Genomic DNA, 27,424 nt, shown 5'->3' with positions numbered 1-27,424 from the left:
TCGCAAAAACAACAACCTGGACCATTCGTTGGAAATAGCTATGTTTCTAGTCAACAGTGGTGGCACTGGAACTGGCCAATACGTACTGGCAGGCATTCCACAGATCATCATCGACTACAACACCACCACCTTTAATAAGCCCCTACAATTTTCTAAGTGCTATACAGAGAACAAGACCATTCTTGCCAATTGAATAGACAAAAGGGGGAGAGGAATGAGGAGGGAAGAGAAAAGAGACTCAATGGAATTGCCTGCCAGAAGACGCCGTGGTGGTTGCTAACTTGGATGGGGATTCAACTGATTCATGGAGGAGGACAAGGCAAAGAGTTCTGTGGGAACATCCAGAGAAGCAGCATGGCGCTGGCACCAGTTCTTAGAGGGGACGAACAATGGGGCAGGATGCTGCCTTCATGCCTGGCTCATGAGCATCTGGGGGAACCTGGCCAGATGTTGAACTTTAGACCAATTCAGCAAGGCAGTAGAGAATGTGAGAGCATAAGAACAATCCTTTACTGCCTCTGACAGTGGTGGCAGAGCATAGCCACTGTGGCTGGCAGCTGTTGATAGCCCTGCCCCTCCACGAATTGGTCCCATCGTCTTCCAAAGCCATCTAAGTTGGTGGCTTACGCGGTCCTTATGTAGGTGTCTGTGACAATAATGCCTCTTTGGAACTCAACAGCTGTCGCTTCCTCCACCAATAGCAAAACCAACCCTACGCAAAACGCCAAAAGCTCCAAAAGTTGAGATTAGAAAGTCACCGGAAGGTTTCCTTAAGAAAGCTGGAAGGCAGCAACCACAGCGGGTAATTCATGCAATTTATTTCATCTCATCTCTCTTAATCATGTAAAAAGCAAACAGGGGAAAGAAGAAGAAGAAGAAGAAACCTTCTCCAATCGAAGTTTGCACCCAGCGCAGCGTGGAAACTAATTGAGTGTAAAAAGGGTGGGGGTGGGGGAAGGCAAAAAAAGAAGTTGCTTTGCATCTTTCTCCCGGTTAAAGCCCATGTCGAGGCTGGTTCTGCCTGCCTCTCGGCTTTTCCCTCTGTGGCTTTTGTTATAACTCAGCCCATTCACAATATGTTTCAAGAGGAATTAGTTGAAAAGAGACAGACAAAGAAATAGACTCTTTACTTCTTTGCGGATTTATTGCCATCTCCGACCCTTCTGGGGCTGCTTAAAACCATCAAGCAATTCCATCTGGTATTGAAAGTATTTTCATTTTCTAAACAAACACAGAGCAGTCCCTCAAAGGCAATCCCTGCTCTGCAATAGAAATAAAATGGCCCAACTAGTTCAGCATTTCTCTCTACCACCCCTCCCCCCCGCCACTGTCGCTGGGCAGATCCTCTGGGAACCTGAGAAGAGAAGCACAAAGAAGAAGTGCCCTCTCCCTGCTGCTTGCGCCCAGCAGAGGTAGACTGCACCTGAACCTGGAAGCTCCATTTACTGGCTCAAAGGGCTCCTTAAACCATCAGCTCCCAGGAATTTGTCTCCATAAACGCTATTATGAGTTCCGAGAAAAGGAAGTGAAGTGGTTTAAAACAGTTTGGGTGTTATGTATTTGGCAAAGCTCAAAGACATTCTCCCTCAAGCACTTAGAGCATCAACCTGCCACAAGAGAAAAAGTGTTTGCTTTTAATTTATGTTTCCGTGTATGAATACATTAGGATCCCCAATACAGAAAAGGGGATTATTGATATGCACGTCCCCTTCTGAAGAGATCCTCGGGAGGCCCATTTGAGAATTAATAATAATCCATATTCCCCCTTCAGAAACTGTAAAAGGAGCTCTCCGATTTCCCTGGTGTGCCCTTTGATGCGTGAATCGTTAAGGAGCCGTAATGACCGTAAGTTCAGTATATCACACGCCGTGGCAAATATTTTCTGAAATAAATCCCAAATAATCAATTTGTGAAGAGTCAACATTTTTTAAACACTCCTTGTAATAAACCCCTGCCTCTCACATCCATCACCACCGAGGGTGCAGGATTTATGGCCACGCAGATTACAGAAAACAGACCGAGGCTTTTCTCCTACTGTCATGTAAATGCTTAAAACAGGAAAGACTAATATATGTGTCCTAAGGGGCAGGCGCTCTCTCCTTAATAAATGCACTGGCAAGCAAGGGGCTTCTATCTTTCTCTCTCCCCTCTCAACGCCAATCCTGGGAATTTTAAATCCCATCTTCACTTCAGAGGGCCCCTACAGGAGAGGGAAGAAAATCTGGGGGCAGGGAGATGGCAGGGCCTCCCCATTAGCTGTTCGGAAATATGTACGGCATTTTGCTCTTCCTCTCCCGGAAAGCTTTCTATTTCAGCTGGTCTGGTCTCTACAAAGGCTCTTAGTTTCAAATAGCTTGCTTTTCTCCTTCTCCCTCTCAATCCTCTTTCCTTTTGTGCCATGTCTGCAGGTCAGTGGGCAGGGAATGTCTTGCCACCGGCACCTGACTTCCAGCCACTCCAGGAGTCTTTTAGGGTTGAAGAGTGGGAGGAAATGGCTTAAGTAAAAAATAATAATAATAACATTTCCCACCATTTCACCTCCCCTCAACTTCTCTCAAAAGCTGCTGACCAAAAACTTTGTCACTGTCACTGGTGCTTTAGCAATGTCCAGATTAGACTACTGTAGAGCACTTTCCATGTAGGCCTGCCCTTGAAGGCTGTTTGTAAAATTCAAGTTATTCAAATTACTGTTGCTCATCTTTTGACTTGGACAAGCCAGTACCTGTGCAAGATGTCTCTTCTACTGTGTTGCTTATTACTATGTTTGCAAACCTAATTTGAGGTGCAATTTTTAAATGTGTAATCTACTTTAAGAGCCACTCCCTTTTCGAGATCTCCAGGGAAAGGTCACAAAATCTACTAGGCAGGGCCTTCTTAGTCATTGCCCCAACATGTGGGGTGGTTTCCACTCTTAGGTGTACCTGAATCCTCCTCACTGGATGCTTTCAGAAGCAGGTAAAATCCCTCCTGCTCCGCCTCTTCTTTGAGATCATACCAATGATGAACCGCATCTAAGTTGCTTATTTCTACTGTTACTGGTTTCACCTGTCATCTTATGAGTCTTTATACTGTAAACTGCTTCATGCCTCTATTTTGAAAAGCAGTGTATTAAGAGCACAATGTAAATGAAATTACAGCACAATCCTGGGCTAGCCTGAAGCTCCACTGAGTTCAGCAGGACTTACTCCTGGGTAAATGGGCAGGATTCCACTTTTTGGCTGCATTTGGCAAAAGCTTTTGAATTTCACTGAAATCTGCATCAGGCCAAAGGAACATTCAGAGCATAGGGTAAAAACACCACCTAGCATTTAGAGCACTTTAAGAGTTTTGCATGCATTAACTTAGGAATCCTTACAAATAACCCTTTAAGGCAGGCCAGCACTATTATCCTCACATTTTGCGTAACTTGTCAGTGTGTGTGTGATGGGGAGAGAGGGGTCTTTTTTCATGGTCTGAGACTCTGAAAACATTGGGTGGAACTCACCTATTTTTTCCCCAAAGTAGACCCTCTGCGATTAACTTAGCTAGGCCTGTTAGTTTCAACAGGTCTACTCTAAGTAAAACTTAGTTGCATACCACCCACATACTTCACAAGAAACTGGGATGCCCAATTTCAACAGTCATGGCACAACTCTCCGCACAAGTTCAGGCACAGGCTCTAGCGCATTGTCGCTACCACAAAGGTACGTTGGTTGTCATGTCTCTCAGTCCCTCAGCTTCCTCTGACAGCACCTTCAGAGTTGAGGGATCTCTCCAGATGAGGGCGAGCACTGACCCCAAACCAATATGAGACCTTGCACTTGAAGCATCTTGAAGAGTCCTCTGGCAACTGGAGTCAGGTGGGCTGCCATGTCCACACCTAGATGACTCCCTGCAGCTCTTAGAGGGCTCAGCGGGAGGCCACAACACATTTCAGGTCAAGGCTAGCCTCTTTGCTTTAGTGCCTGAGTGTCTGCAGGAGGACAACACCTCTTTCCTCTGGGACCTGTCCTTGGTCCTGAAAGGGATGTCCCACCACTACCTGCACAAGGCAGTATCCTGCAGTGCCCCATGGATTATAGCCTACCTAGGAGCAGATGACAGCAATCTATATTCTGCCATGAAGGGGTGGCTAACTCCTAGTCCACAGACATGATGTGCCCCTCCAAAAAAAATAAAACACAGAGCAGTTTTTTCCACCGCCCCCCAATGGTTTTGTTGGTGGTAATAGAAAGGGGGGTGTGGCGATAGCCAGAGAAGTTTAAAACTCTCCTGACAGCTTGGCACCCTTAAAGGTAAAGGTAAAGGGACCCCTAACCATTAGGTCCAGTCACGGACGTCTCTGGGGTTGCGGCACTCATTTCGCTTTATTGGCCGAGGGAGCCGGCGTACAGCTTCCGGGTCATGTGGCCAGCATGACTAAGCTGCTTTTGGCAAACCAGAGCAGCTCACGGAAACGCCATTTACCTTCCTACCAGAGCGGTACCTATTTATCTACTTTCACTTTGATGTGCTTTTGAACTGCTAGGTTGACAGGAGCTGGGACTGAGCAACGGAAGCTCACCCTGTCGCGGGGATTCGAACCACCAACCTTCTGATCAGCAAGCCCTAGGCTCTGTGGTTTAACCCACAGCGCCACCTGTATCACGCTTGATGCCCTTATAGGGATGCAAATCACCTCCTTCCCATCATTAGATTGATAACTCAATTAGCAGGGATCCTTATGAGCTAAGAATGAGGAAGAATGGGGAGGTGGCACACATGGCCCCCAGAGGGATTGTAGCCCCCTGGTCAAAAACGTCCAGTTACCACAGCCATAATGCCTGCAGCTGGGGGGGGGGCAGGAGGTGGTCTTGGAATGAGACCAAGCTGTTCTGTTAGCACAAAATCTTTTGGGTGTTGAGCCAAGCACCATCCTTTGCAAAGGACAGCTCAGTGTGGCTGCATCAAAGCAGCCACCCGGCCTCCTCCTCTAAGTGGCCCTCATTCTATTTTGCTGAAATGCATTAAGCAGCCGGTCTGAACAACATGAACCTAATTAGTTTGCAAACTACACAGCTCACCTCCGATGGAGAGAAAGACCCATGTTAAATTAAAGCAGATCAGAGCATCCTAGGAATAGTTTTGCAAGATTAGCTCTGGTCTCACAAGTTGCTTCATCCTCCGGTAATAACCCAGGAGTGCGTTTTGCCGACAGCTGCAAGGAACTGAGTAATGCCAGCATATATTCCTGCAATTTTGGATCCAGCTGGGGATCCTTTACATACAGAACGCCAGAAAAGCCCCACTGGTCACTTGCAAACTGGGGGTGGCTTTGGAAAATAAAATAAAAAGGCAGCGTGCTCTCAGGCAGGGCTTCCTTTGCTCCCAAGCTGTGTTGGTAATAATAATACCCTATTATCACCAAGGTTATCCTGGCAATGCAACATCCAGCCTGCATGTAATAGTTAGACTGAAACACTACAAAAGCCTTTTGTGGGCTGGTTTCCTCCCTTCCCCCCACCCACTTTTTGACAGAAATGTTCTAGCGCTTACCAAGCAATAAGAAAACTTATTTTCTTTTTTTCCATCCATCCATACAGGGAGATCTGTATTGTAACAATAATAATGAAAGGCTTACATGCAAAATTGACACCGTGCGGCCACTTTCCCCCCACCTCAGTGAATTTTTTTGTTTTAATGAAGTTCAAAACAGGTATGGCGCAGCTATAAAGAAAGAATGTATTGAACGTGCCACAAAATACTGACTCCAGAGCTCGTTTAAAGAAACATGGGTTCCCAGCTGCGTGGGTGCCCTGAAGGCAAGCATAAGAAATTGGGAAACTGTCCCACTTGAGGTATGAACCCCCTCCCCCCCCCCTGAGAATTTTCTGTTTAGACACTGGCAGAATCCATCAACATTTCTCATATATTTTGCCTGCCCTTCATCAATCAACGTTCCCAGGACAGGTCACAACACACACCCAGCAATTCAATTCAACAACCGCAAAAGCAATTACTACCTGAAAGTTCCTGGTCTGGCCTCTTTGGAGGAGATCAGATTCTAGTTCCAGATTCCAAAGAAATGCAAGAAGAGCTCTGCAGCTGGTAAGGCCAAAAGGATCATTTTTGTCCCATATATTTCTTCGCATGGCAATCGGCCTGATGCTTCCAGCAGGGGCGAAACTAGGCTTTATTTCACCTGGGTCAAAGATGCAGTTTGGCACACACACCTTGCACGGATTTGCGTACACACAGAGAGACAGACACACACAGGCCAGGAGTCTCAATGGCACCCCTCTGGAGGTTTCACCCGGGTCAAGAAACCCGGCTACCCCACCCCTCGTAGCTGCGGCACTGCCTCCAGGAAGCTCACCAGCAGCAGCAATTTGATGTTCACAGAACTGCTTACTTTGTGGTACACTGCCTCTAAGCAAGGAGGTTACACATTGCCATGATGTTGTGTTCCTCCACCACCATCTAGGCTTTATCCTTAGCAAAACCTCCTTCTCCGCCCCAGAATAGCTTCCCGACTCACAATCCCCAGCTAGTGCTGTGCTAAACCTGCCCTCCGGTTTCCCAAAACCATTCTTTCTCTGCAGAATTGGCACCTGCTTCTTCAACTTTTGTCTGCCAGCAAAAGGAAAGCAGAGAGGGGTCCAGCCTAGCCTCCCGTGGAAGCGAGTTGCATAATTTGGGAGCTACCACCAAGAAGGCCCCCTCTCAGGCGGCGGGACTGAGAGAAAGCCTGCCACAAAGATCTCAGAAGCCCAGGCAGGCTCATATAGCGAGGCAGGGTCCTTCAGAAAGCCTGGCCCCAACATTTATCCAAATTAAATGACAAAACCCATCTTATTACTTTATTTCTTTAGTCGTTTTCTACATTAAAAGCATCTCTTACCGAGCATTAACATTTAAAAAACAACAACCCACCGCTCAATGCTTTTATTCTTTCCCCCACCCCAAACAAGAAGGGGGAGGTCCATTCTGCATTCAAAACACATCATTCCTGGATATTTATAGAACTTTATGCACAAAGAATAAGGCAGGCCCATTAACTAAACCACCCAGCTGTAAATTCAGCGCCGTGTCAGCCCAGAAAGACGACGGTGCGACTTCCAACATTCAGCTTTACCTCTATTTATTAGCTGAATTTTTTAATTATGGCAAATTGATTATGAACACACCACCAGGGATTCTAACTAATTAGAAGTTCAAGGAGGACGATGATTTGGGGGAATCTTCGGCAGCTTCTGCCAAGAGATATAAATACAGCAGGGCCAAGTGAATCCTCATGGCTGGGGCTGCCGCCTAAAATCTTTTCTCCTCTTTTTTTTCCTTTTTGTGTGTTTTGTTTTGTTTTAAAAGACTGCAGGCCATGTAAGCTAGGAAAGCAACAGGGAGCCAGGGAATGAACAGGAACCCTTCCATGGGAATCTCCCATTCTCCTGGGCCACAGCAACACACACTCACTGAGCAACGTCAAAACTCAGGGCTTGAGCACCTACTCTGAATGGAGGAGGTCCCAGATTCCAGCATCTCCAAGGTAAGGACTGGGAAGACTCCTGGTCTGAAACCTCAGAGAGCTGCTGCCAGCCAGTGTAGACAACACTAAGCTACATGGACCAGCAGCCAGGGCTCTGTATAAGGCAGCTTCCAGCGCCTTAAGGGAAGGGGTAGAATGCTTACTTTGCAGGAAGAAGGCATCTCCACGGAGGGATGGGACAGACCCTGCAGAACCAGAGCTAATCAGTGTAGAGAAAGGATGAGGAATCGGCAGCTCTGGTCAGGCCTGGTCAGCACAGACAATGGTCAGGCATGATGGGAGTTGTGGTCCACGGACAAGGAGAGGGAAGCATGTTGGGCATTCCTGGTGTAGGCAGAACTGAAGAAGATGACCTGACTCAATATAAGGCACCTCCACAGTGTTGTGAATTTGGGGGATCAGTCTGGAAGATACCTATGGGGCCCTTCCAAGCCTATGTGGGCTAGAAGCTATAACAGGAAAGAAGTCAAACAAATAATAATAATAATAATAATAATAATAATAATAATAATAATAATAATTTATTTTTTTTACCCCACCCATCTGGGCGGGCTTCCCCAGCCACTCTGGGTGGCTTCCAACCAAATATTAAAATACAGTAATACATCAAACATTAAAAGCTTCCCTGAACAGGGCTGCCTTCAGATGTCTTCTAAATGGCAGGTAGATGTTGTTCTCTTTGACATCTGGTGGGAGGGCGTTCCACAGGGCGGGTGCCACTACCGAGAAGGCCCTCTGCCTGGTTCCCTGTAACTTGGCTTCTCGCAGTGAGGGAACCACCAGAACACTGTACCTCAGTGTCCGGGCTGAATGATGGGGTAATAGTCTTCACTGCTCAGCTAAGTACCTGGCACTTGCATACCCAAGGTGGTTGCTCTGTTGCCATGGAGACAAATGGGGGGGGGCTTTTCCCACCTCACCTGGGAATAAGCCAAGGTAGGCTGTGTGTGTGTGTGTGTGTGTGTGTGTGTGTGTGTGAGAGAGAGAGAGAGAGAGAGAGAGAGAGTGTATGGCTGATGCTGAAAGCTGGGGAGCCACAAAGGCTTGTCTTGCTCCAAGCTGGAACCAAAACTGTGACTTGCGACTTCGCTGGAAACCAGATGGGGGGGAAGCCATGCTGTGAGCCCCTCCACCCTATGCTCAGCTTGTGCGTATGTGCAAATAAAACCATATGTCCTAAAGACACCACAGTCTCCATTGACCTTCCTTCCAAGGAAACCGAACCCTGGGCAAATACAGGCACCCATGGAGCCTCTCACTGCTCATTGATTGGGGTGTGTGCAACCATTTGTTCCTTGTGGTAGAGAGCATGCTTTGCAACCCCAGGAGACCCCGGGTTCAATGCTTGGCAGCCTCAGAAAGGCTGGGAATCCTCTTGAAACCCTGGAGAGGGCTTGCCAGTGTTAGATGGATCAATGGTCTGACTTGAAGAAGCCTCATCAAACTTCCACTAGAGTGCCCACTTCACATTTTGGGGATCTTTGCTCTGGTCGTCTCTCCCGCCTCCATCAGCAAATCAAAACCTTTAAAGCAATCGGTGCAGTTTGGTCCTTTCTATTCACGAGCGACTCCATCTCCCAACACACTGCTGACAACCCCACAGTTAGAGCATTTCTTCACCAACGCAGAGATGTGGTTGTCAAAAGATTGATCCCGCTCCTTCTCATGTATTACTTGAGCATAACCTGCACTTCGTTCATTCGTAAAGCTTATGAATCACCTTTCTGTAATATTAATAAAAATAAAACCACCCGAGGCAATGTAAAACAACAGCAATCGTGCGTCATGTTCACAAACCCAACCATGCACACAAATGGTTGTTGTTCATCATGGCACAATTAATTATTTTAATTGCACATCGTGTTCCCCCATTCAAAGCAGCGCTGGTCTCAATCATCGCAACAGATCACATGCACAACTGGCTTGCATAGCTCCCCCACCCCCTGCAAATCTGGCGTTAGTATTTGTGAACCTGCTGTCTTCTTGGAGCATTTATCCTACAGTATGAAATTCTTTGGGGACCTGCAACAAAGTGTTGCAGTGTCTGCTTCGTCCTGACTCTCTAACAAAGGGTGGTTTGGTTCACGGACATCCTCCTCCATTCCATGGGTTTTCTGTTTTCTTTTCCCACTGACACTTAACATTCCGTGGCTACTGAGCATGCTCAGTCCTCACTGTAATGCTTTTTCTTGAGGGGACACACCTTAGATCTTTTTAGAAAAGAAGATACGTCGTACTTCTGAGAGCTTTGGGGTCCCCTTGGATCAGCTGACACCTCTCCCATGTTCCTCATTGGCCTCCCTTCAGCACTGTGTTTTTTATGAGCCTTCTGTCAACCCCAATAAAGAGTTCCTCCTCTAGCAGCAAATCAGAGCTGGAGTTGTTTGTCAGAGCCATTATTTCTCGCCCTCTTAATACCTAATGTGGCAAGTGCCCTGCTGCAGATGGGAGCCCCTTTCCCCTGCTAGTCCTCCCTGTAAAAGTCCACATAAAGACCATCTCATTCAATTACAGTGAGAATGAAGCCGTAAAAGGCGTAATGTCACTGCTGGGACAGCGTAAGGAGGAGGGCAAGTTGCTAAGCAATTGAAGGCGTTGTTTCATTCAGGGTGTTTTTACCTTCAGGTAACCTATTCCACATCAAGGAAGCTGGACCTCTGATAAAGATCTAACAGCACATGCAGAGTGAGGACAGTCTTCTTGGTCTCCTTGCTGCCACCGCTGCCCCAAGTGCCCCAGGGAAAACTACCAAGGCAGGGCTCTCCTCTCCTTGCTTCTTGCTTTGCCTAAATCCAGAGCTTTCCATTGGTCTCCCTTGAATTCCTCTTGGTTAGTCCCAACCCACTTACCAGTCAGTCCAAGGTTATTCTGGATTTTATTCATTCTGCCTCCTAAAGAATAAGCCTCTCTCTCTCTCACACACACACACACACACACTCACTTCCTGGTCATCCAGAAATCTGACAATGCCTCCTTCCACCCCTTCAAAGATGTCAACTGATGCCCGTGCTTAAAAAACCCCAACAACAATCCCAGCTCACCATTAAATCTGGTTATATGTCAAACATTTAGACCAACCTTCTCCCTTCCAGATGTTGTTGGGACGCCAGCTTCCAGCATCCCTAGCCAGCAATCCTGACAAGTGGTCAGGGATGACCTGGAGGGCACCAGCTTGGGAAAGGTTGGACTAAATGCAAAAACACTCTCCTCTGGTCTCACCAGTTCATGTCCGTCCCTCTTTGACTGAGAGCTTGACTGAGAGCAGAAGGAGCTGGCGGTCGAATCCGTCGCCAGTTTGCTCCTGTTGAATCGACAAGTAAACTCGATGTGGAAGGAACCGCAGCAATGCAAAATCCATCTTTGCCTGATTTTTAATCTAATCCCTCAGAGTGTTTTCAGCTCCTTCGGGTTTGTACAATTCAATAAGCATACCTCCGCTCCTTCATCTCAGACGTTTCAAGAGAGCTCTAATGGCAACCCAAAGTCTGAGCAAATTCCACCTGACAAACACCGCTGACACACAAGGATGCGCCTCACTTTCCGAGTGATGCTAGGCTAACAGATATCCCACATGCAAATACTCCTCCCCGGGGGGGGGGGGTGTCATGTCTTTTCCGAATGGCATAGGAGCACTGAACAGCCTGGTTCCCCTGGCTTGGTGGTCTAGATGTGATTGCTCAGAGGAGATGGGGGACTGAGAACCTGTGTGAGTGGCAGAGGGCCTGATTACCCTGAGAGTCTAGATCAGGGTTTCCCAAACTTGGGTCTCCAGCTGTTTTTGGTCTACAACTACAACCATCCCTAGTTAGCAGGACCAGTGGTCAGGAATGATGGGAACTATAATCCCCAAACAGCCAAAGACCCAAGTTTGGAAAACCCACCCAAAATGCCTCCTAAAAAACATTTTGCAAAAGACATCATCAGGGCCAGTATTTCTGTGCCCCCTGCATGGGGTGGCCAGTGACTTGGAGGGTTGTCATTTTGTGTGTTTTTGCAATGTTAATATGGTTTAATTTATTTATACCTTTGTACCCCACTTCAGGATGCTACATAAAAACACCTGAACAAATGAATAAGGATACCCAGAGAGATGAGGTCACAATAGTCCAGTGTTTCCCAACCCTTTTGTCTCCAGCTGTTTTCAGACTACAGTTCCCATCATCCCTGACCACTGGTCTTGCTAGCTAAGGACCATGGGAGTTGTGGTCCGAAAACAGCTGGAGAACCAAGGCTGGAAAACACTGATCTGGGACCAATATTCTGTACTGATAGTGGCCAACCAGATGCTTCTATGGGACGCCCACAAGCAGAACTTGAATGCAGTAGCGCTCTCCCCAGTTGCGATCCCCAGCAATTGGCATTCAGAAACATACAGGTCGAATACAGCCATTGTATCTCATCCCTCCCTTAAGAACATAAGGAAAACCTGTTGGATCAGGCTAATGGCCCATCTGGTCCAACGTCCTGTTTTGACAGCGGCCAACCAGATGCCCAGATGCGAAGCAGGTCCTAACCACGACTGCAGTCTTGGTAGCTTTGATCCCCAGAAACTGGCATTCAGAGACACACTGCCTTCTAAAGTGGAGGTAGAAGACAGCCTTATCCCCTCCATTAAGATCCTGCTGGGTGAGGCCAATGACTCATCTAGTCCAGCATCTTGTTCTCACCAGACACCAGTAGGAAACTGGCACCTGGGCACAAGAACTCCCCCCCCCGGCTTCCTACAAATGGTATTCGGAAACATGACTGCAATTTGTCTAAGGTAAAGGTAAAGGGGTCCCTGACCATTAGGTTCAGTCGTGGCCGACTCTGGGGTTACAGCGCTCATCTCGCTTTGTTGGCCGAGGGAGCCGGCATACAGCTTCCAGGTCATGTGGCCAGCATGACTAAGCCGCTTCTGGTGAACCAGAGCAGCGCACGGAAATGCAGTTTACCTTCCCGCCGGAACGGTACCTATTTATCTGCTTGCACTTGACGTGCTTTCGAACTGCTAGGTTGGCAGGAGCAGGGACCGAGCAATGGGAGCTCACCCCGTCATGGGAATTCGAACCGCCAACCTTCTGATCGGCAAGTCCTAGGCTCTGTGGTTTAACCCACAGCTCCACCCATGTCCCTGTTGCAATTTGTCTAAACCCCTCTGAAAACCATCCAAGTCAGTAGCCAGCAATACAGATTGCCACAGTGAATTTTGTAACTCAGATATGCATTGTGCGAAGAAGGAACTTGTTTTTCTTTCTGCACATTACCAGGGAAACAGGTTGGCAGAAGCCATGCACCCCACTGCAGTGGGGGCTGAGACCCTGGAGGAAGCACTGGATCGGCCCATGCATGTATGCGCTAATGATAAGTGGCCGTGAGCCAGGGTAGTAGCACGTACCACACAACCACCCCCATTTTCCCAGGACATCCTGGAATTACAGAAGCTGCAACGAAAGCTGCACACCCCAGTTTTAATCAGTTGAATGCTGGAGGGTATAATATCAGTCTGCCCCAGCACACAAAAAAATGTCAAGTAAGAAGTCCTTCTCCCACAAGATGGAGCAGCAATGGAAACCGTAGCAAACAGGGAAATGGCTGGTGGGCTACTGGTATGTCAGGAAAGCAGACAGCTACAGCTCTGGCCTCAAGTGGGCTCCCCGCTTCTCCACTCGGGCATTGCATTTGCCTGGTTGACACAGCCATCGCTTCGTTGCCCTGTGTCAGGAGGAACCGGCAAGTGACACGCAGCTTTCAATATTCATGAGCAGCCTAATCAATGCCCAGCGTCTGGGAGCTGGGAGTCTGTGGCAACAAGGAGTCTCAGGATAATCTGCATCTTAATGGGCACCAGAACAAAGTGAATTGCAAGAGAAGGGTGCCCGGCAAGAGTTTTCCATTGATTTGTGACTGCACTGCCTTGTCATTAGGCAGAAAGACACAGAGAGCACAGTCCTTCCTGCTTCTGCTGCTGAGAAAACCCACCCAATCACTACCCAAATGCCACTTTTGTCAATGATGCAGAAACGGCCAGGCAGCCCGAAAAGGACTTTAGACTTCTTCGGGCCAAGATCCACAGTGGAGCAACATGCAAATAAGGCCACGGGGTGGGGTGCCAATGGAAATGCTTCCCCCGTACGCCCCACAAACCACGGCAGCGCCCAATCTGACTTGTGCCATGGAAAGGGGCTACCCTCTTGCCGAATTAGATTCAGCTCTGTCATTAATCGCGTCACCAGCGGGGGTGGGGGATGAGTTAGAATTTAAGATGGTCTGATGGTGACACACACAGTGTTTCCACGGATCCCTCCAGGGGCAGTTTAATTATTAAGTATTGAGTGGGAAAAGCACATCTCTAATGGCTAATGGTCATTACAGCTGCTTAGCATTCTGGAAAGCAATTTCAGTGCGGATGAGAGGTACCACCAGGCATCATATCCCTTTAAAATCCTGACATGTATTAGGCACATGTTTTATTTTATATTTATATCCTTTAAAAAAGAAGAAGAAGTCAAAACTAGCTCAACGTAGCAGAAGCTCAAACTTTAAAATACAAGGAGAATCAATCACAACCACGACATGCAGTCCCTTGTGAAGCAACTGAATAATAAAATACAGCAACGCATAAACTTCTGTTATATTGATGGGACTTTGTACACTCTCTTTTACATCTGAACAAATCTGTTTTGTTTTTTAAAGCTGTCGCTCTTCCCTGGCTCCAGAAGCTATTTCTTCTCAAGCACTTATTTTGGAAACCAAGAGCAGGACGAATTGAAATTCGCTTGCATGCACAACTCTGGTATCACCAGTAACTCACTTGTGAAACTTTTTCGCCATTGATGTAATTCACAATTGCAATGTTGATGGTGATAATGAAGAAGAAGAAATGAACTCAATCACAATAAGGGTTTTGGTTTTTTTTAACCTGTTAAGCAATAAACAGCTTTCAAAAGCTTCCATAAAAAAACTGTCATCTGGGAGACAAGAATTCCCCAAAGCATCACTCATCTTTCAAGAAGCAAGGATAACACGCACACTCCCCTTACCAGAGTAAGAGAACTCAAAAAGCTCAGCAAGAGAAAAGCACAGAATCAAGTCCCTTCCAAACTGTCACAACTCCATCCAACTCCAACCAGATAAGATTCCTCTGTGCGGCTTCCATTGGCCCCATAACCAAGTCGCAAGGACTCTCCAGAGCAGTGTTAGAAACTCAGATATGAAAGCTAGGAGCTAAATGGCACCTTAAGCCTAGGTTAAGGGCACAACGAAGGACGTCTAGGCCCACTTTATAACAAGAATACAAAGCTGAAAATGAACTGTAACCAAAATATTATGTTCATTTTTCATATGGTCTAGTCCTTCCCCTGCCCACCCCCCCCCCCAATATTCTTAAGAGAGTCTCTTCCCCAATCTTCAGAGAGTAGCTGGAGGTGCGGAGGCAGGAAAAGGTCCTCCTTTCCTTCCACTTTGCAGTTTTAATCTGAAATCTTAGGCGCCGTATCGCTCCCAGAGCTCAGAAACTGCTCACGCTAATGAAATTCCCTGTCACAAAATGTGCCTAGAACAATGGGAGTTTCAAACACTGCTCCGGAGTGCTGGGTTTAGCCCTACACCAACAGAAACAACTTCTTGCTCGCAAAACAAACCCTAACAGCAATAGGAGACTCTCCTACAATAACAGGGATTACGGTCACACATGAGGGTAGCCTTTCACAAGTGGAGCAGAGCATTTTAAAATACATATAAATGGACACAACATTTTTTTAAAAAAAAACCAGCAACATCCTACTTGGTCAGCCGATGCAACCAGACATGGCAGCCCCCGCAATGAAGCCCCCTCGCCTTGTGCACCTACCTCCACCCCCTGAACCTTCAGCTTCATATGATCTTCTCGGGTGGTCTTCCCGTCTTTCCGCTTCTTCCAGCAATATCCATCTTTCCTGTATTTCACCTTCTTCCTGTTGTATAGGATCATAGAGCCATTCTGAGGCCTGGAAAACAAAAGGAGGGTGGCTCATTAGAGAGGCCGAGCAAATCTGCGTTCACACCCAACACCTGGGATGCTGCTGCCTCAAAGCTGTGAGTGAGTCCCATACACACACATGCACAGAGAGAGGGAGGTTCAGCCGTCAATTACCAGGGGTAGAGAACTCACTCCTATAAGGTGACCAATGGCAGTTACTGCAGAAAGGAAATATTCTCCGTGTGGCAGAAAATTATCACCTACCTAGTATTCCTCCTCCCCGCAACTCTCCCAAACCCCACCTGGAAATTTCTCCCTAAAGAATGAAACCTGTCAATCAAAGTTCTTGCAGTGCAACAGCTAAGAATGAGAGTTCAGAGGAGGCAGCGCACCAATCCAGCATAGCATTGTGACAGAGAGCATGAACTATGAGCTGGATGCCCTCGGTTCAAATCTCAGGACAGCCATGGAGATGCTCAGTGGCCTTTGTTAAAGTCCTCCCCTGCCCCAATACACACACAATCTACAAATATGAGGACAGGCTGACTTGCCTGGATTGCCCAGACAATGTACGCAAAGGGCTTTAAACCAAAGTGCCACACTTTGGGGGTTTTTACAGGTATCTGGGAGAACTTGCTGGAGGGATCCTAAAAGCCCAGGAAGCCAATACAGCAAAAGCTCCTTCCAAGGGTAGACTGAAGCTGTGAAGAACTCCTTCTCCCCTCCCCATAACCAGGAAAGAGCTGCAGAAGGTGTGGGAATTCTGGATTGCAGTGGGGTGGGGAGATCATATTTTGGAGGTGCTCCCTGCAGCTATCAATGAAGCAGCACCAGCACTTAGCAATGTTCCCAGCTTGTCTCAATAACAATTTGGGCTGCCTGAGCATCCCCCCAAACTTCTTGAAATATTCCAGGGATTGCTTGCTTGGCTTTGAGTATCTGAAAGGGCTCAAAAGGCCCCAGTTGGTTTTGCACATCCCATTCCTCCCTAACCAACCAACCTTCCCACTCACGTTGAAAATCATAATTAGGAACATCATTTTCAACCCATTCATCCACAGGCGCACCTGCCTACCCGCCTGCAAGCACTTCCTGCTGGTGGTGGTTACCTCCCCCTCCCACTATGCAAAGTCAAGAGTTGATTGATCGATTGATTGATTGATTGATTGATTGATTGTTGACTGATTGCTGTCAAGGAAGGCAGGCACTGGCAGAGGAGAAGGCATGGAAGAATCTGCCCATTCCAGTTTTTCCCTCCACTTCTAATTTTTCTAGTCAGTTCATCCCAGTTTATTAAAAACAGTCCTCACAAAAACTTGTCAGCATTTTGAAGTGCATTTCCCAAGTATCCATATTTTTTGCATGCAATTTCCCCTCCTATATTTTTGGATGTTATTTTCACTAATTGCATGCATTTCCATGTACACGTTTCTTGGCTGGAGCTGGCCACCACAAAATGTGGAAGAATGAACAAACTTCAAAGTGCAGCTGCTGTTCCCCCCCTCTTCTGCATATGTTTTTGGGAAGTGCGAATTAGGCAGGTTTGCATTAAATTAAGGAGATTTACAAGAAGTTGTGGGCCAAACCAAATTTGTCTCCCATCCCTACAGAAGAGAGAGAGAGAACAGTAAAAAAATCTCACAGCCTGCAAAGAGCATTTCCAGTGATGTCTCAACGGGGTCTGCAGCCCATTTGAAAAGGGACACACATTTATGAGTGGGGGAGTTTTGATCCGGAGCCTGACTGTTAGATCTGAGCAAAACCTCTCTCCCTAACACGCTAAGTTAAAGCAGACACACAACTTTATTTACATTCAAAAATGTAACCGGTCTATTAACCAATGGTATTAGAAGGAACTGTGAAAAATGTTCCTGCCTCATTCTGTGTGATGTGTCCAAAGACTCTTCAGCTTGTCTAGAGTCTTGTGGTGGGGTCAGGGGGGCGGGTAGGGAGGAAGCAGCAGAAAAAGCGGGGGGGGGGGTTATACTGATTATGTTTATGGTCCACACAATAGCTCATACTTTTCAAAAGAGTCTGTCTCTCTCTCTCTCTCTCTCTCTCTCTCTCTCTCTCTCTCTCTCTCAACCCATCGTTCATGATTTAAGTAAAAAGGAAGTTTGGAATAAAGAAGTCAGATTAAAACAACAACAACCCAGCATCGATTTTCCCCAGAACAGAACCCCCCAACACAGGTCGGTGTTAGACCTGGCTTTTGCTCTGTCTTCATCAGCTCCAGGGAAGCCCCCAGATCTCTTTCAGAAATGTCCTCCTTGGCATAGCTACAGGGGATGGTGCAGCCATTTGTCCAATAAACATCTGTCGCCGTCCATTCAGCCCATGTTTATATATCCACCCCCCAATCGCTTTACCATATGGCAAATTGATATAATAGAAATACCACTCTTGCGCAAGCCATCCTTCCCTCCCCCCCCCCACACACAAAGAAAACAGCCCTCAGTAAACCCAGAATTCACAAAGAAGAGATTGTGCATCATTTTCAGACAGCAGCCATGGAGATGGCTGCAAAAATTTATAGAAGTACATTAGTCACAGTAATTTGGCTTTGGAACACCAAGAACAGAAAGAAATACAACAACATTAGCAGCAGTTGCCGCCATAAACAACTTCTGGGGAAAAACCTGGAGTTGGCGGCATTTGAGCACGTAAATCTCTTGAAGTTGTGGAAGTGAAACAAAATCTACACGAGGAACTGAGGGTGGAAGGAAGTCACTCTCTCCTTGCTCTGCACACCCCAAAACACATATATTAACCAGAGTGTAAAAGACCCCCAAACTTTCTTTGTGCTCAGGATCAGGCAGCCGTTTTCAGGGAGCAAAAAGTAGCAAGGTAAGTACTTTGAGGGGTGCCTGAAGGAGCACCTACCAGCTTCGGGTTTGAGGTCTGTCGAGAGGGGTGGGGACTGCTTGTAGCTCCATCCATGGGGTATGGCTACTAGAGATGGTGGAGGAGGCTCTGCTCTCCACAGTAAAAGGAGGTGATGCTTCAGAAAAGCAGTTGGTGGAAGGGAGAGCGCTCTTGTGGGATTCTGCTTGTGGGATTGCCCTTGAGGCATCTGGTTGGCCATTTTGAGAAAGCAGTGTTGGACTAGATGGGCCACTGGTCTGATCTAGCTGCAGGGCTCCTTAGATATTCTTCTCCATTTGTTTAGGAGTTTAGCATCCCAAAGGTATAAATAAACCCAGAAGTCTCTTCCCATGTTCTTATGACACCATCGTCCCATGAGATGTGGGTGGGTCTTGTCAGACATCACAACGCCCTTCCCCAAGAGGTCTAGAAGTTTACCAATCTGCATCGTCCTATACCATCTGCCCCAGACCTTGCGGTCAGTGGGGAGGGGGGGCTGTTCATACTGGCCCTTCAGAGGGCTTGGCCCAACATCTGATGCCATGTGAGGTGGGGCTCCTCTGCCTCCCAATGCCTTTCCCCTGGAAGTCCAAATAGTGCAAAACAACGTGACTGCTGTCTAAATAAAATGATTGCTGTATTGCTGCCTATCACAGGCACACAGGCACTCTCTCAGTTTTGGTCAAACAAGTCCTCCAAACCCACTTGGCATGAGTGCCCAACTATCTCCCTACTGAGGAATGAGGTCTTCTCCTGTTACCCCTCCTGCAAGAGAAGAAGAAGAGTTTGGATTTGATATCCTGCTTTATCACTACCCGAAGGAGTCTCAAAGCAGCTAACAATCTCCTTTCCCTTCCTCGCCACAACAAACACTCTGTGAGGTGAGTGGGGCTGAGAGAGAAGTGTGACTAGCCCAAGGTCACCCAGCAGCTGCATGTGGAGGAGCAGGGAAGTGAACCCGGTTCACCAGATAACGAGTCTACCTCTTAACCACTACACCACACTGGCTCTCCCAAGAGCTTTGTGTGTCTGGTCCCTGCTGCCTTGCTGATGACTGCTCAAGATTTTTATTTATTTTTTATAACGGGACATTTGTGAAACTTTTGTTGTTTTCTCTACTTTTTTTTTAAATGGTCTTACAGATTTTAATTTTCAGAGGTCTGAGTTATGACCCTGACTTCAAAGCTGGCACCCACAAAGCAAGGGCTGGGAACACTGTTGCACCTTGGATCAGTAAGTGTGCCAGTCTCTTCTCTGACCTTCACCTCCTAACACATATCTTAATGTTGTGCCAGTTAAAAGGCGCTTTCAGCATCATCAGCCTCGAGCTACTCATTGCTGAGATCAAGGGGCCCTCAGAACCTCCAGGAAAAGCTGACCATCTCAGGTCCCCTTGAGTCAGTGTAGGGATGGAAGAATCCATCCATTTCAGCTTCTCTCAGTTTCACATTTTCCTAGTCTTCAGTTCTCCACATTTTCATGTAGTCCTCGTGGAAATTCTGTACACAATTTTGTCTAATATACACAATTTTGGAACTGCAATTATTATTTTCCAAACTGGAATGCAATTTTGCATAATGTTTTCACTAACCGGTGCATTTCTGCACTCACTTTATTCCGGTATATGCAATTTTTTGCAAACAAGACTTGGCTGGAGAAGAACTGCATTGCAAAATTCAGAGAAGCACAAAATGTGAAGGATGATTTATGTTTCTATTTGCATACTGTTTGGGAAAGTACACAATAGGTAGGTTTGCCTTTAAATGTGAACTGAATTGAATTTCTTCACTATCCCTCTGATGCTTCAAGGTGCTGCCCCACCGAGAAAAATGGTGGGGGGTGACGAGAGCCACCTAAAAGCAGCCCAGCTGTGCTGCCCCACAGCTGGCAATGTGTCCAGGGCCTCCTTCGCCTCCCACTAAGACATAAGCTTAAGGACCTCACAGGCAGTTCCCAATCTTTCCTCTCCTTAAGTAATTACACAGGTGTGGCAGCCCAAGTCTCGCTGTGAAGGCAGCAGGCGGGAAAGGGAGGCGGATCGCTTTACTCCCCCCACTGAGATCAAAATTGAGATTACGAGAAAGAGAGAGAGAGAGAGAGAGAGAGAGAGAGCGCTCCATGTTTTCCCCAAGGCACCATGCCACACAACAGGGAGCTGGGAAGGGGAACAATCCATAATCCATTTCCCTCTCGGTGAAAGTTGTCCTCCCTTTGTCCTAACACTGGAACTCCTGAGCATCCAATGAAGCTGAATGCTGGAAGGTTCAGGACAGATAAAGAAAGTGCTCCTTCATGCAGCAAGTAGTTAAACTAGCAAATGCCTCTGAATGTCAATTGCTGGGAATTGCAAGTTGTGCTTGTGCTCAGGTCCTGCTTCCAGGCTTCCCTTGGGGGCATCTGGTTGGCCACTGCGAAAACATGACGTTGGACTAGATGGGCCTGATCCAGGAGGTTCTTCTTATCTTCTTAACAAGAGATGCACAGTGAGCACGCAGGACATAGCAGCTGAACACCCCCGGGCATATGAGTGGAACACACCCCTGGCACACCTGTTCTGCTGTGAAGATGCACCAGCAGAACAGCTTAAATGTGGCAGAGTTGTGGGTGGGGTGGAGTGGGATGATCTGTATCCTTGATTCCTCCAGACCAGCAGTGCTTGACCTGTTGCATGAAATCCCCATCGCAAAGGTCAACGGAAAGAGGGAGGCGAAATACACACATGCATCGGTGACCACCTTGCCTACGTCCCTACATCAGATATGGTGGGCTTGGGGCTACAACTCCTGCCAGCCCTGGCCAGCATTACCAGTGGTCAGAGGTGATAGGAACCTATATTCCAAACATCGGGAGCCCACCAGGACAGAGAAATATGGACCAGACAACGCTGGGCTTGAGGGACCAATGGCTTGATGTGGACCACCCTTCACAGAGGGATGGTCCTTCACGAACCTGACTAGTCTGTACACCCTTTTCAGAGCTGCATGCCCTCATGAGCAACCTTCTGGTGTCAGTGGTAGGCGAGTCCAGAGGCAAATGTGGGTGGAGCAACAGGTGTGACGGATCCTCCATGTGGTCTTATTTTCCTGGGACAGTCCCAGATTTACAGAAGCCACTCCAGGTTCTAATTTGATCCCAGAATGTCCTGCTTTTGACATCCCTATTTTCATCCGAGAAATGTTGAATGGTACAGTATGGTGCTTAGCTTTGTACAACAGGTGCAAATCCAGCTACTCCAAAGCCAGAGGTTTCCAAACACACACCTCCACCCAGCGAAGCAAGAAGCATTTATCACAGTTCTAGGCCAAATCGCTTGCAGGAGGTACACTGAGTTGGGCACACCAACTCTCTCAGAGATGTGGGTTCAGGCCCCTTTCCTTCAGCAAGTCTCACTCCCTTTATCTTTTGCCAGCAGATTCCCTTCTCTTCTTAGACGACCTTCAGCTGTTCAGCAAAGAGCTTGAGCTGCCTGCGGCTGCTTAATAAGTATTTTTACATATTCCTGGGTCTCCTACTCAAGGCTTCCTGCAGGTGCTGTTCCCTGGCAATCAATGATGAACAAACTTTGACCGAAGGGTATTGAAGGCAACCAATTCCAGATATCAGCCCCATGGCCTATTTCAACAACAGCCCTCCAAGTCAGTCTGTTCCTCGCAGAAGCCAACTAGTTTTTGGCGTCATAACAAACAAGGGTCAAATTCAACCTGCTGCAGAATTATTCCTACAGATTTTCTCTGTGCTTCGAAGAAGGGGAGGCCGGGACAGGGGGAGAAAAGGGAGGCTGAGAAAATATGTCTCCCACGCTTATCTCTCTCAAACACAAACATGGCCAGGAGTAATAAATTGATGGCGGAGGCAAGGCGAGATCAAGATCAGATACAAATCCTGCAAACAAACGGCTCCGTTGCTACATTACATTACCAAAAAGTAAAATAAAACACACGCACGCACAAACCCTGCAAACTAATCACACCGAAAGTTTCGGCCTGTAAACTTCCCTTTGGGGATTTCTCTCATCAAATTTATACCATGCACAGTCGAGATTGGGGGTGGGGTGGGGGAGCGCTGAGGATCTCCTGCCTTTCCAATCTGTGCTTTCCTCTAGTATTTCTCTGCATATGCAATGGCCACTTCTGCTCGCTCAAAAAAACCTCCCGGGTTTGCTAGCCCAGTGTTCTGTCACCAACAGTGGCCAGCCAGCTGCCTCTGTAACTAAAGGTACATTACCTCTGAACGTGGAAGGTTCCACTGTGAATCAACTATTTTGAGTAGACCTCTCCCATTTCATAAATTTGTCCAAACCACTTAAGCCAGTGAACATCACTACAATTTGTGCCAGAAATTCCACATTGGGAGAGCAGAAAACTTTTTTATTGCCTGTCTACTGACATTCAGCTTCGTTGAACAACCTTTGCCCATCTGCCAGAGGAGGTAGAAAATCTTTCTTGTCCAGCTTCTCATTAAATGTTTTATAAAAAATCATCTCATGTGAATTTCCCCCAGGAATTGGGGTTTACAAACCACCGAATTCTGTTTGCTGAGTGGTGCTGAGAACTGTAATTTCCCTTTGGCCACAGGATTATATTATCATCATCATCATCAACATCATCAAGGAGTAACCATTCCAGTGGTAAGAAAGCTGTGGAGCTGGGTTCCCTCCATGGGCTCTGCTGCGACAGGCCAGCTCCATCAGGCCTCCTCTCAAGTGTCATCTGAGGGCAGCCTCAGTTGGAGAGATGCAAAGCAGCAGGGCTCATTGCATCAGCTTTGCTGGGGGCCCAGCTCCATCAGGCACCTCCTGCCCCTGGATTGTGCCCACTGGTCATTATAAGAACAACTGTTCAGAAATTGGTGCCCGAGTTTTGATTTTCCTCTTCCCTCCCTATCCCTTTTTCCTTGTTTGTCGTGTTTGTGTGTTAAGTCTTTGGGTAGGGACTGTCCCTTTTTGACTGTATGCAAACTTTTCTGGGAGACTTTTTGGCTGAAAAGCAGGGCACAGATGCTCTAAACAAATAAAAGTAAAAACTATTATTATTATTAATTGCTTGCCCTTCACCTAAAGGTCCCACAGTGGGTTAGAACAATTAAAACACAATGTTAAAATCGGTTTGGAACAATCACAGAAGCAAGGCAGGTTCTACAAATATGCACCACAAGGGTCAAAAGCCAGCGTTCAACTAAAGCTGTATAATGAAGGTGCCAAACACATCTCAAAGGGGAGGGAGTTCCTCAACTTAAGGCTCACAACTTCACTATTTTTTCTGTGGACAAGCATGTGGGCACATTGAGATACTCATATCAGAGGCGCCATCTTCGCAAGTTGATGGAGGGGGCCCCATGCGACGTTCTGATGCCACACGTGTGACGTCCCACAACGTCTTGAAGTCACACGTGCAACATCATCGCAAGGAGCCAGGGGGTGTAGCCAAATGTCCTCCGAACGTGCAGGTTGCTGGCCCTCTCAAAAAATGCATTGGGGAGGAGCCGAAAATGCCTCGGCCCTTAGGAGTTGGCGCATATGACACATATTGTTGTAAAATGCAGTGAGATAATGAATCTTGCTGCAGCCACAGGATTGCACCAAGATCCCTTTTCGCTTTGTGATTAAATCGCTGAGGCAAACTAGACATACACCAATCCCGAACTTTCCTCGTTCAACTGGAAACAGGTGGAGAACAATGCAGGCAGGGAGTGCTGCAATGATGGAATGGAAGAGGGACCTCATCGCATCCTCCAAAACCACTCATGAGTTTTCTAAACTTCTTCCGCCACCTCCAGACTCAGCAGACCTGAACACTTGAGCTTCTCCTCTCAGTAACAGGTGCCAAGAAGGAATGGTATGTATTATTGACTCATTGTTGCTATTGAATTATTAAATTGTTTATCATTGAATATTAAATGCTCTTTCTCCCCAATGTGCAGTTAATAAAAAATGGGGAGGCTGGAGAAAATCTCCCCCCCTTTCCTTGCCCCTGTCCTGGAACGGCTCATTAATCACCTTGAAGACAGGCCAAGAAAGAGACCAGCTTTTGCTTTTACAACATCACAGCTGAAGACATTCATCAACCCCACAGATCCAAAAAGGGAAGGAGGTGAATCAGGTAATTTAATTGTGTCCCTTCAGGGGCAGAGCAGAAGTACCGAGGAAGCTGGACAGTATATGCAAATGGAGAGGCAGCCTGCAGAGCGTTATCGGAAGCAAAAATTATCTCAAATTATTACCCGGGGGACCCCTCCAAGGGACACATGGGCCATTCGCTTTGAATATTGCAGGGAGGGGTAAAGAAATATTATTCCACGGAATGGGGAAGCTTGGGTTGCGGGGGGCTTAGAGACGTCACAGATTAGAGAGGCACCCCTTTCCCTTTCATAACCCAAGCTGTGTTTCCCCGATCAAAATCGGGGGGGGGGGTTATTCTAACTGCTAGAAATAGATGTATATTAAACAAACAGATTTTTAAAAATATAACTGTTCATACTACTATTATTGATTCCTTGGGGTCCCTTCCAACTCTACAATTCTATGATAATGCGCACAGACCTGTGAAAACATGTCACAATATTCTCCACCCACAATTGGACGCAGTGATGCCTCTGAATATCAGATTGCTGGAGGGGAGAGTGCTGCTGCGTTTAGGTCCTGCTTGAGGTTCCCCATGGGGCCCAATGCGGCCTAGGACCCACCTACCTGGTGTGCCGCACGGAGAACCTTAAGGTCCACAAATAACAACATTTTGGACGTCCCAGGTCACAAGGTGGTTAGATTGGTCTCAACTAGGGCCAGAGCCTTTTCAGTACTGGCCCCAACTTGGTGGAACGCTCTGTCACAAGAGACTAGGACCCTGCGGGACTTGACATCTTTCCACAGGACCTGCAAGACAGAGCTGTTCTGCCTGGCCTTTGGTTTGGACTCAGTCTGACCCTTATGTTTCCCTCCCCTTATGGTTTTGATCTATGGGCTACTTTTAAAATGAGGCTGCATTTTAAATTGCATTTTAACCTGTATTTTAAATTGGTTGGTTTTTTTCCTATTATGATTTTACTGTAATTTTACTGCTGTTAGCTGCCCTGAGCCCAGCTCTGGCTGGGGAAGGCGGGGTATAAATAAAAATTATTATTATTATTATTATTATCTGAATGGCCACTGTGAGGACAAGATGATGGACTGGGTGGGCAAATGGCCTGATCCAGCAGCAGAGCCATTCTTATGTCCTTAAATAAACTACAAGAAGACACAACCTCCCAATAGATTTGGAGTGTATTTCTGGAACTCGTTTGACAAGTGACCTCAGCAAACATGAAGACACAGCACAAACTTGGGGACCAAAATAAAGGGAGGAGGTTTTGCCTATGAATGCAGGCGCTTACATCTTCAGTCACTTGATTTGCTAGTAAATATACTATGTGATATATAGACACAGATATTGCAGGGGGTTGGACTAGATGCCCCTTTGGGTTCCCCTCCAGTTTCACCGTTCTATGATTCACTAGCCCTTTGACATCGTATTCATTTTGCTTCTTTTACTTCATTGGTCTTCTGGAAAACCAAGAGCCAAACCTACAGATCTCAGTACTAGCCCCTTGTTTATCCTCATTATCCTCAGCATCTGTTCATTTGTATGTCTCACAGCATTTCAAATGAACAATAAGTGCAACAGTTCAAAAGCTTGGAACGGGCTCCTCCAGGAGCAATTTGAAAACATTCCTGTTTACCCAGGGATTTGGTGATTGAAGAACGCTGCTCCTGGCAACCCTGAGATCACTGGATGGAAGAATGTTTTATTAACTGCGACTGTTTTTGGAATGTTTTAACTGTTTTAAAAATGATTCTTTTTTTCCTTCATTTTGGAAAAAATTGGGATGCTTTTGCCACCCTGGGATCCTTTTAGAGTAAGTGTGGGATGTAAATAATAATAATAATAAATAATAATAATAATAATAATAATAATAATAATAATAATGGGAAGAGGAAGTAGTCATTGCATGTAACAAGTTGGCATGCCAAATGAAAATCGTGAAAAGTAATAGTTCCACTCTGTTCAGAGCTCTATGGGCTTCATCCAGAGTGCTGTGTCCAATTCTGGATGCCACACTTTAAGGAGAACATTGTCAAATGGGAGCATGTCCAGAAAAGGGTGACCAGGGCAGGGTGATGGGCATTCATGGAGGATAAGGCTATTGATGACCGCTAGCAATGCCTCTGTCAGCAATGCTGTCATTGTCTCCTGCACTGCAGACATTGCGTTGAGCCAGGGGTTCAGAATGGATGGCCTCTAACTACTCCATAGGAGAAAGAGAGAAGAAACACCAAGTCATGACATTAAAATAAAAAAATTAAAATGGAAGGACCACCCATGGAAGATCTATGTGGGATCTTCAAGCTCAGCCATTGCCAAACTTAAATAGCACAAAGATAGAACAACTGAACTGGCTTCACTGGGTCAACCCAAATGTCAGTCAGAGTAGCCACGTTGGCAGTAGGGGAGGTGGGCACCCCACCATTCGCCCCCCAGCCTCCAGCATGGGAGGTCCGCTGCTTCCCATCAATGAAGCTCCCCACTGGCCTCCTAGCCACAGCCAGTCAGCTGGCCTGGGTGTGAGCTCCATCTCTCTATCCACTGTCAAATAGCTTTCCCTATTTAAGACAGCACAGGATATTTCCAGGGCAAGCTTCAACTTCCAAAGCAACTTTGAATTTTGTCCCTTTTATGGCTCAGTGGCATTTAAGGAAAACTGCTCGCTCCTATCTCCCGGTATCTTATTTGGGGCCTGGGGGAAGGAGAGAGAGAGAGAGAGAGAGAGAGAGAGAGAGAGAGAGAGAGATTTTAAACAGAGAGATTGTTTGTCCTGGGCACAACTGGGAGGGGAGGGTGTGCCGTGGGCTGATACATTCAACCTCCCCTCTTCTGGGCACTGCGTTTACCACCATGATGTGCCCGACGATGACTTCATCTGTAGAAATTCCACCACGGCCTGCACCCGACAAAATATCACGGGATGGATTGCAGAATTTGCTTCCAGAAGATGATATGGTGACCACCAACTTGGGTGGCTTTAAAAGGGGAGTTTTCAACATTGGTTATTTGTGCTTTCTTTATTTTTAACTGTGCATCTGCTCC

At 46.9% G+C, this 27,424-nt stretch overlaps 1 protein-coding gene across 3 annotated transcripts in view; it reads right to left on the bottom strand.

Annotated features, from left to right (window-relative positions):
• Window positions 1–27,424, bottom strand: part of CAMTA1 (calmodulin binding transcription activator 1) — a 724,612-nt gene that overhangs the window by 407,092 nt on the left and 290,096 nt on the right. For all 3 annotated transcript variants that reach the window (XM_082229744.1, XM_082229743.1, XM_082229745.1), the window contains exon 4: window positions 15,336–15,471. In XM_082229744.1, coding sequence (XP_082085870.1) covers window positions 15,336–15,471 — 136 coding nt within the window. The remainder of the gene's footprint in view (window positions 1–15,335; window positions 15,472–27,424) is intronic.

This window comes from Podarcis vaucheri (assembly GCF_965113315.1).
Source record: "Podarcis vaucheri genome assembly, chromosome: 7".
NCBI lineage: Eukaryota > Metazoa > Chordata > Lepidosauria > Squamata > Lacertidae > Podarcis > Podarcis vaucheri.
The sequence above is the reverse complement of the archived record's forward strand: the minus strand, read 5'-3'. Positions and strand labels throughout refer to the sequence as shown.